The sequence below is a fragment of the Bos indicus genome, chromosome X (assembly GCF_029378745.1).
Source record: "Bos indicus isolate NIAB-ARS_2022 breed Sahiwal x Tharparkar chromosome X, NIAB-ARS_B.indTharparkar_mat_pri_1.0, whole genome shotgun sequence".
Classification (NCBI taxonomy): domain Eukaryota; kingdom Metazoa; phylum Chordata; class Mammalia; order Artiodactyla; family Bovidae; genus Bos; species Bos indicus.
Window position 1 is genome coordinate 121549108 of NC_091789.1, and position 10511 is coordinate 121559618.

The 10511-nt window shown below is 47.8% G+C and overlaps 1 protein-coding gene across 1 annotated transcript; it reads right to left on the bottom strand.

The window, feature by feature from the left end:
* Positions 1–3835: 3835 nt before the first annotated feature.
* LOC139181114 (melanoma-associated antigen B4-like) lies at positions 3836–5597 on the bottom strand. The gene has a single exon (XM_070783909.1). It carries the CDS (start codon positions 5545–5547, stop codon positions 4312–4314), a length of 1236 nt encoding a protein of 411 aa, XP_070640010.1. The 5' UTR covers positions 5548–5597; the 3' UTR covers positions 3836–4311.
* Positions 5598–10511: the final 4914 nt, after the last annotated feature.

Genomic DNA, 10511 nt, shown 5'->3' on the forward strand with positions numbered 1-10511 from the left:
TTGAGAGCTCTGCCTGAAGCCTTCTTACACCTAATATTCTGGGGCGTTGCATTCCTCAGTCCAGTTGCATGGGTGTCTTCCTAAAGGCCCTTGCCCCTTTGATTAAAGCCTTCTTGGGAAATGCCACATCCCTGAAAGGCCCTGAGTACTTTCTCTACTGCAGACCTTGCAGAGAAGGAATCCCTGTCCTAGGAGTGATAAGAGATAGGAAATCCATGGCATAAGTAAGGGGGCCCAGGCAGAGACCTGTGAGAGAAACAAAACGTGGTAACCTGTCCCTTCTCTCCTTCAGCCAGACTTCTCAGACAATCTCTGTTCTAATAAATAAACTTTATATTTTAGATCTAATAGATATTTTTTATACAAAGGAATGGCTGTGAGATGATTTTTTTGCGTCCCTTACTGATCTTATAAGCTTATCTGAAAGTTAAAACGTTCAGATCTTTTAAGATTTCTGAACCCTCATATGTATGGACAGATGATCCTATTGTTAGCAAACACTATCTCTTTTTTCTTCTCTTCATATGTCACATTTATTTTGGCATTATTATTATTATTGCTCTGGCTATGTATTAAAATATAATAGTTGGACCTGAGAGTTCCTCTTCTTAATGCTTCATACATTTCACAGTAAGGAGAATAAAAAGGGAATTAAGGGCATAAGGTCAGATCAGGCTTGCAGGAGTGAGAGGGTGAGCTTTAGACTAACTCAAATCAAGGGCTTATGGCCATCCCTGTCACTTAAACAGCCATGGAAAAGTTTGTCACATCATTAAACTCTCTGAGAGAGCCTCAGGCTCTTTAACTGTGAAGGGAGTTTGACAAGCCCTGTCTGGAAGGACTGGTGGCATGTGGTGGTAACTGTAAAGCATCTGCCACAGTGCCTGGCAGGCACCAACCATATCCCTCCCTTCTCAGGACCCGTGGCTATACTTTGCAACGAAGATCTCACCTCCCTTAGGCCTGATATAGGGCTTCCCTGATGGCTCAGCAGGAAAGGATCTGCCTGAGATATAGGAGCTGCAGGAGACGCAGACTCAGTCTCTGGGTCAGGAAGATCCCCTGGAGGAGGAAATGGCAACCCAGCCTAGAATTCTTCCTTGGAATATCCCATGGACAAAGGAGCCTGGCGGCCTACAGTCCATGGAGTCACAAGAGAGTCAGACATGACTTAGCAAATCAACAAGAAGAAGAAGGCCTGGTATAAGAAGAAGGCCTGGTATAATAGGTGAGGGAGAGCCTTGCCTGACAGTCTTCCCCTGAGCTTTCTAGAATCACATCAAAGGGGAGGGCATGGCTCTCCTTTGTTCCCTCTATTCAGGGATGAGTAGACCCCTCAGTCTCCACTCGGGCTTCACAATTTGACTTCTGGTGGGGCCTGGGGAATCCCTTCCTTCTTGACCTGAGGCCTGTCTCCTCATAGTAAGACCGATACCTCCCTGTGAGCCTGGAGGAGGAAGTAAGAGTGGCCTTATCTAGCCACCCCTACCCATGGTCTCACAAGAATGAAAGCTGTGGCAAGCTCCTTGGGAATGACAGACAGTTCTTCTCAGGGGCTCAAATCAGGGTCCCAAATTTGACTCTCAGCCAAGCCCAAGACTCCCCCTTCTGTTGACATGGGAACACCACCATCAGACCAAACCTTAACTTTCCTGCTACTCCTCCGTCATAGCTGAAGTGCCCCTTGGCCTGGTAAATCTGCCTGAGGCCTTCTAGGCTGAGAGTAGGGAACATACTGTGTGGCCATCCTGGTATTTGTGTTCCCACATTCTTTGCTGTCCTCACTGTCTTGGAAAGAACCTGGAAATATTCCCCAACTGGAAACATTCCCTGACTTGCCTTAAAGCTTGTCCACCCAGGCCACTAGTTTCCTGATCCCTGAGGAAGAAGAGGAGTTTGCCTCATAGTCCCACCACAGGCCATGGTCTTCTGAGGTTAACAGGAGTGGAAGTAATATGTTCTGCCCCCACTGTTTTGAGGCTAGTGGTCTTTTCAAGAATTCAGGGTCCTTACCTTGACTTCTGGCACAACATGGAAATCATCCTTCTGCTGAGCTTTGGCTGCTCCCTTTGATCAGGATGAGGTTCCTTACCTCCATGTGATCCTCTGGGAGGAAGTGAGTAGGACTCACCATGTCACCAGGCCTAAGTGGCACAGTGAAGGGAGTTTGACACACCTGAAGAATAAGTGAGGCTATGCTAAGGCTAATAGGCTAAGCCCACCAGTTCTGAATTCCTCTGTGTCTGAGATCAGAAGGGAATGCTGTCCCAGTGACCACCATCCCCCATATTCTTAGGTGTTGCTCTCCTCAATCCTCCTACCTGGGGCCCTCATCTTGCTTTCTGTGTCTTGGATTAAAGGTCTTTGGGGAAATTCCACATGTCTACAAACTCCTGAGCTATGTTTGCTCTGCAGTGCTACAGAGAATGGGTCCCTGTCCCAGGAGTGACGGGAGATGGAGAAGCTATAGTCCAAGGCGGGAGTCCCAGGACAGGTGGCAGTCCTTTAGGGAGAAAAAAGTAGATCAATCTATCTCATCAGCGAGGTGAAGATTCTCATGTCATTTCTGTTCTGATAGGTTTACTTTCCACAGGGAAGAGACTGTAAGGATGATATGGAGACTCCTTGCTCTTCAGAGGTTATCTAACATGGCCAATGTACATGCTTGTACTGTCCCTGAATATTGTTTCATTCGCTTATCTATGAGTAATGAATAAGGGATACATATCGTTGGTTAAGTATATCTGGTATTCTTACTGCTCTGGCTACACATTTCAATCTAGTAGCTTGAGCATGAGGGCATTCTTTGCTATCACCTAGGACAAATTTTGGAGTACTGAGAAAAGCACTGAAATAAAAGATACAGGGTGGGGACTTTCCTGGTGGTCCAATGGCTAGGACTCCAGGCTCCCAATGCAGGGGGCCCAGGTTCGATCCCTGGTCAGGGAACTAGACCACACGTGCAGCAACTAAGATCCAGCACAGCCTAATAAATAAATAAATGATAGATATATAAGGAAAAGGAAATGTCAAATGTTAAAAGGACTTGTTAAAGAACAAAGACAAGGGTATGTCTCAGGTTGTGAGGAGAACAACAGTATGAGTGCTAAAGTACTGTAGCTGCTACTGCTAAGTCGCTTCAGTCGTGTCTGACTCTGTGCGACCCCATAGACGGCAGCCCACCAGGCTCCCCTGTCCCTGGGATTCTCCAGGCAAGAACACTGGAGTGGGTAAAGTAGTGTAGAGCAGGAGTCTATTGCCAGCTGTCATTTACCAGCCCTATGTATTTCAGCACAAAACCAAACCGTAACTCTATGAGCCTTGGGCTCTCTCCTGTGAAGTAAGTTCGATAAGCCCTTTCTTGTCAGATTGGTGGAATATAAGTATTTATGGAAAGCTTCTGTCACGTCACCTCTTCTATTGAGAAATTAGGAGCAACAGCAGTTATTACTATGATTATCTTGACCTCAGATGTTACATCAGCTGGATTTTTTTTTCAATCTATCAGATGTCAGGAACTATGCAGTGTTCCAAGTGGGGAAAAAAGAGACCCAATCTCCCAAATCAGCCAAAATTCCGCTTAGGAATGAAACCAAAGTAATATGTTCTCTCCAATCCCTCTTTACCCTGCTTCTTTCTTGTTCTTCCTAAAGTAGAGAGTATCTCAGCCTCTTCCATACAATGACAGCATCTCTGAGAAACTATAATGAGTGGACAGAGGCTAGGACTTTTTTTGACTAAACATCACCAGTAGAAGCATGAAGACTTCTTAAGAGCAGATTGTCAATGTTTGTGTAAAAGAAGAGCCACGAATAAATCATTTGCTATAATTTATATTCTCATTCTTGAAAACCATAAACCATAAGTAGAGGCAAGTATGTGTCTTTTACATTTACAAAAAGGGAGACTAAGCAGAGAGTAAAGCCAGCCAAAATCTGAAGACATTTCAGCTATCTCCCAAACAATGTATCAATGTTCTAAGCCTCTATTAGTGTGGTGTCTTTCACATTTCTAAGGACACTCTCATCCTAAAGTGCTGTTATTCTCATCCTGGATCACAAAAGTGATGTGAGGATTTCCAATACTTATTTGAGAAAACAAAATTCTTACTCCTAAATTTGACAAACAGCAAAGTGTGTGTGACCCATGTTATTCATATACTTATATCATGACTCTAAATGACCTTTCTGTTGAAAAGTTTTAACAACTGAAAATTGGGGGAAATAAAGTCAACAAGTTATTGATGCATATCAGGAACACAGGTTGACTGGCTTCTCCAGCCACAAAGTGAACAACAGGCTTCAGATCACACTAGGGGCGAGATGAGCGGTTGGATGCGGCCCTGGGGTGCACAGTGGCCGAAGCAGAAGGGCCAGCGCTGGCTGAGGCAGCAGTGCCAGGCCTGATTGAGGCAGAAGTGCAGGCAGAGGTTGAGGCAGCAGTGCCAGGCCTGGCCAAAGCAGAAGGGCCAGCAGCGGCTGAGGCAGCAGTGCCAGGCCTGATTGAGGCAGAAGTGCCAGCCCTGGCTGCACCTCTGGCTCCGGTGCTCTCTACTTCCTCTCTCCAAGCCTCTTCATATTGCGGCTGCAAGGCAGGATGGACCGAATCCTTGACCTTGGCCAAAAACTGCAGGACTTTCATCTTGCCCGTTTCTGTGAGCGCTTTAGGACCACACAGGAACTCATATCGAGGGGGATCGCTGCTGGGCACCTGGCGGTACTCCAGGTACTCTTCCCGCACCAGATCTTCTGTGATGAGCTTCCTGGGCTCTCCAAAGATGAAGTGACTTCTTCCATCATAGATGCCCAGCATATTCAGGAACTTCCAGATCTTCTCCTCAGGGGCGTGGTTGCCATTCAGGTAGATGACACCCAGCAGAGGCATCAGAAGACCATTCTTTGGCAGCCCCCGGTCACCTTTCATAGACTCACTGGCGCTGAGATCTAGGTGGCTCACCAGGGTATAGCAGTGACTGTTGGGTCTGACTTCCTTCAGCACCAGGCCAAACACCAGCTCCATGCGCTCGGAGGCCCTGCTAAGGATCTCAGGGAATTGTTCCTTGTACCTTCTATTAATTTCCTGCAGCATTTCGGACCTCTTAATGAGCTCCCTCATCTTATACTTAAACAGCATGTACTGCACCAATATCTCTGCCTTCCTGGTCAGAAGATCTCTGTGAGAGCTCGCAGCAGCAGCTGAGGCTTGGGAGGAATTTTCACCTTCCTGAACTTGTCCCTCGGCACCTACACCAGATCTTGAGCATGCTGTGCCAGGCACTGCAGATCTTGAGCGTGCTATGCCACCGACACCAGATCTTTTGCGTATAGCACCTGCAGCAGCACTGGTGGTGCCTTGGGCTCCCTGAGGCTCCGTGGCGGTGCCAGCAGCAGACCAGCTTGAGGGAGTGCTCTCTGAATCAGGAGGGGAAGAGGAGGTGGTCTCTTCTCCCCTAGATGTGGTAGCCTGATCAGGAAGACCCTGGGTCTCAGCTCGGGCCTGGCGACGTTTCTCACGAGCACAGTGCTTACTCTTCTGCCCATGGGGCATGATGGCTGTGGCCAGGAACCGCAGGCAGGAGTCTGGGCCAATACACAGGAGATTCAGGCACCTGGAGGATGGAGAAAGAGGTGACATGAGCACCTTAAAACAGGGAGACTCTTACTTGGCTTAATCAAAGGCCGCCTCTGCAGGTGTCCTTGAGGACACTGCTCTAGGAACCCACAAGGCTCCTGTTTTCCTGCACAGCCTGTTCCCACAGAATCCCACAGAGGAAGAACAGAGGCCTTACTTTTCCTCTGCATCCTCTCAGCCCTCCTCTGGATTTACTCAGGTGACAGCAGGTGCCAGCAGTGGGGTTTTCTAAGTTCTACTTCAGTATTATCACGTCAAGTCCTGGCGGAGCCTTGGCACCCTTCCCTCTGCTACTCTGATGTAGACACTTCAGACCTCCCCATGATCCAGAGGTAAGTGAAGGAATGCCTCATACCACCTCCCTGCCAGGAGATAGATAACCAGTGCTGAGAGCTCATTAGGGTCTTTTCTATCCTGAGTTCACTGGGATCATCATTCAAGGTCCTTACCTTGGCTCCTTAAAATGTTGGGCACCATTATACATTTGTGGACTGGTGTCTGCACCTTCAGACTAGACATTTCCCCTCCTGCAGACTTCGTATAGAACAGTAAAGAAGGGGCTCAGCCTCACAGCCCTTCCCTGAGATTTCCTGGGCTGAAATCCAAGGGTGGGATGGATGCACTGAGTCCTCACTCAGGTTCATCAATTTAGCTCCCAGTAGAGAAGCTTGGAGAAGGCAACGGCACCCCACTCCAGTACTCTTTCCTGGAAAATCCCACGGATGGAGGAGCCTGGTAGGCTGCAGTCCATGGGGTCACTAATAGTTGGAAACGACTGAGCAACTTCACTTTCACTTTTCACTTTCATGCATTGGAGAAGGAAATGGCAACCCACTCCAGTGTTCTTGATTGGGGGATCTCAGGGGCGGGAGAGCCTGGGGGCTGACGTCTATGGGGTCACATAGAGTCGGACAGGAATGGAGTGACTTAGCAGTAGCAGTAGAGAAGCTCAACTTTTTCCTGAAGTGATGACTGCTTGATAGTAAAAGCCAATCACTCTGTGTCCCAAAAGCAGGAAGTGAAGATGACCATATCTTACCAAACATGGTCTCCTGAGAACAAAATCTGGTGCAGGCAGGTTGATGTCCCTGTGAACCCTCACAAGATCCCAATTCAAGGTCTAAAATATTTTTTTGCTTCTGTTTTCTCCTATACGTCTTTTTGAAAATAATTTTTTTACAATATTAATTCATAATAGTGTACCAGTTTCTGCCACACATCAATATGAATCAGCCATAGGTACATCTTATGTCTCCTCCATCTTGAAACTCCCTCCCATGTCACACCCCTCTTAAGATATCAGAGTGCTGGCTTTGAGCTCCCTGGTCATAAAACTATTTTCCACTGGTTGTCTATATTCCATATGGTAATGTGCACGTTTTCAGTGTTACTCTCTCAATCTGCCCCTCCCTCTCCTTCCCCCACTGGGTCCACCAGTCTGTTCTCTATGTCAGCATCTCCAGGCTGCCCTGCAAATAGGTTCATCAGTACCATCTTTCTGGATTCCATACATATGCATTAATATTTGATATTGGCTTTCCTCTTTATGAATTAATTCACTCTGCTTACAAAAACTAGGAATAAAACTACCACATGAGCCAACAATCCCACTAGTGGGCGTATACCCTGAGGAAATGGGGATGGAAAAAGACACTTGTACTCGTCTTCACTGCAGAACTGTTTTCAATAGCCAGGACACAGAAGCAACCAAGCTCTACATTTGACTCATGACAGGGTCTAAGGTTTCTCCCTCTGCTGACCACTCCATTCAGACCAAGACCCTTACTTCCCCATTAGCGTGCAGTGGGGACAGACATGTATTCTTGAGGTCTCCCAGGGATGACGACAGGGAGATGTGGTCCGAATGACGGGTGTGGAACATCCACAGCCTCCAAGGTTCTCACCATCCACCAGGACACCTGAAACCTTCCCTTGTCAACCTGAGGCTGCCCCCACTGACCTGGTCTCTCACTTCCCTGAGACGTCCCAGGAAGTGTCATGTCAAAACACCTGATTCTCCCAGTCCTCAAAATAGGACTGGCGCCTTATGTGACTCCATTTCTTATGGGAGGAGCCTCCATCCTCACTCAGCGTCACAGCCATTAATATTGGGGACCAGGTCTCTTTGTTGAACTGGGTTTATTCCATTACAGCAAGGCTCTCACTTCCCCAAAACCACCTCCAGTGGACACCAGGGGGCACCAGAGTTGGGCAGCTCTACCCAGGGCCTCCTAGAGCCCAGTACAGGGGAGCCGCTCAGAGTGGCCCCCTTGGCGGTGTCGAAGTCTGCTCATCAGCCCTCAGGGCTTTCATCTAGGTCCTAGAGCTCCTCCGGGGGTAGAATCCGGGCCTACCCCCACAGACCAATGCCTTAGCCTGAGACACTCTAGACCACATTCAGCCGATAGCTCTGAGGGACTCTTAAGAGACATATCACAGGGGTGGGATGTGGATGGGTCACTTTTATTACTGGGAGGGTTGGGAAAGTCCCTTCAGCTCCATTCAGGTTCTCACCTTGGTTCCGGACAAGTCCTGAACTCTAAGTCTCCGCCATACGGTCGCCGCGGCTACCGGTCGATCTGCTGGGTTTCAAAGCAGAAGTGGAGGGGAGCTGCATAAGGTCCTACGTGGGGTCTCCCAGTGATGACAGCAGGGGCAGCATGCTATGGGAACACCAGTAGCTCAATATTCATCCGTCCCTGGGTACTCCTTGTGCGGTGTATCAGAGCCCAGGATGCCCCCTCCTATGAACCCGAGTCTTCCAGCTCCCAAACAAAGCCCTCGCCTTCCCAAGTCCCTAGTGGTGGGAGGCCAGCTGTGCTCTGAGCATCTCTGCTTGTCAGGTGGGTTGCTACTCTGTGAGCCTCCTTCGTTGGGGTAGAGATCCTCTCACTAGCACTGATGGTCCCCACCTTAAGTCTGGTTATGGTCAAGACACCCCCATCTGCAGATCTGGGTTCTGATCTGGCTAGAGGAGACTCAGCCCTCCCTAAGATCACACAGGTTGAATGAGCGGACCACTCAGAAGGAGCTCCTGTGGGCTTCTCAAGGCTAAGAATTTACAGAATTCTGTTCGGCTCCCTCTGCAGGGGTCCCCGCTAACACTCAGCATCGCATGTGAAGTCCTCCTTGGATTCAGGTCCCTCCCTCTGCGAAACTGCAGCTGATTGTATTAGAGGTCTCACCTCGCTAAGACTTCCTAGACTGAAATCAACCTGACATCTGTGCCCAGAGCTTCCTGGGGACCACAGCATCAGTGATTTTCCAGGGCCTCCTTTTATAGTGTGTGCTACTGTGAGTACACTTTCAGGTCCTCACATTGACATATGACGAATCCTGTAACTCTACTCTCTGTTTTATGAAGCTTCTTGTCTTACATCAAAGTCCTAGTCTCCTGAGAATTCCAAGTTGGAAGTCAGGATGATCTTCATGTGATCCTAGTCCATCAGGGCTTCTGAGAATAGACAGTGGGGATGCAACTTGAGTCATTCTGATTCCTCTTGCTTACCATCCTCAATGTATCTACCACAGCCTGGGACTGCTCCGTCTACTGAGCTAAGATTCCTCTTCTTAGTCTTTGGGTGACCACTATATTCAGGGTTGATTATCTCCTTAGTCCCCCTTTATGGAGGTTCTCATATCAGCTTCTGTCCCTCGATTAAAGTCTTCCTGGGGAATGCATATTCCTACAAACAGTGAGCAGTTACCCTCTAGCAAATCTTGGAGAAAATGGGTCTCAGTCACAAAAGTGATGTAAGATTAGGAAAATGCAGCAGAAATTAAGGAGCTCAGGACAGATGTTATGATGTCAAAGAGATAGAGGTGATATATTCCTGCTCTTTAGCCAGATTTAGGGTGTGTGCTTAATCGCTCAGTCATGTCCCACTCTTTGTGACCCCATGTACTGTAGCTCGCCAGGCTCCTCTGTCCATGCAGATTCTCCAGGCAAGAATACTGAAGTGTGTTACATGCCCTCCACAGGGATTGTGCCCAACCCAGAGATTGAACCCAGGTCTCCTGCATTGCAGGCGCATTCTGTACCATCTGATTCACCAGATTTAGGGTAGTTCTAAAATATTTACTCTTGGCACCTCCCTGTTGGTCCAGTGGTTATGCGCTCCCGATGCAGGGGTCCTCAGTTTGATCCCTCGTCAGGTAACTTGATCCCACATGCCACAACTAAAAATCTCACATCCAACAACTAAGAGTTCTCGTGGCACAACTAAAATCTCACATTCCACAACTAAAGAGCCTGCATGTGGCAACAAAGATTCCCAGTGTCCAAACTAAGACCCAGAGCAGTCAAAAAATAAATAGAAATAACTATTTTTAATTAAAACAAATAAAATGTTTACTTTCTACATAGAAGGATAGCGCCAGATAATCTTGTAAGCCCTCGATCACTTGAGGGTGTCTGAATTTCCGCATGCAGTTGATCATTTGATAACTGAGCATTATCTCCTTCTCTCCTTTATTCACAACTCTTAATTATTTTGGTGTTTGTATTGCCTTGGCTATGTATTTCATCCCAGTGTTTTCGACACAGTGTCCCTCTTTCTGTCACTCAAGATACATGTTGGAGTGTTAAAAGACAGTGAATTAACTGACTCATGAGCACCTCAGGCTGGGACAAGTGGAAGGGTACATGCTGTGGTTAAATTCAGACCAGCACTCTAGTCCCAGCTCTGTCTCTTATCAGTTGTGAGGACTTGGGTCCATCCCCAAACTCGGGGAGCCTCAGGTGAAGTGGCTTTTGTAGGGCTAGTGGCATGTAGCTAAAGCACCTGGCACACGACCTGGACCACACTGGACTTTACACAATATCTGTTTTTACTATGATTATGAACAGTTTCATCCTGGAGGATACCACCGACCCTGAG

Excerpts from the sequence above, each read along its gene's own strand:
- LOC139181114 (XM_070783909.1), bottom strand. The coding sequence starts at position 5,547 with ATGCCCCATGGGCAGAAGAGTAAGCACTGTGCTCGTGAGAAACGTCGC.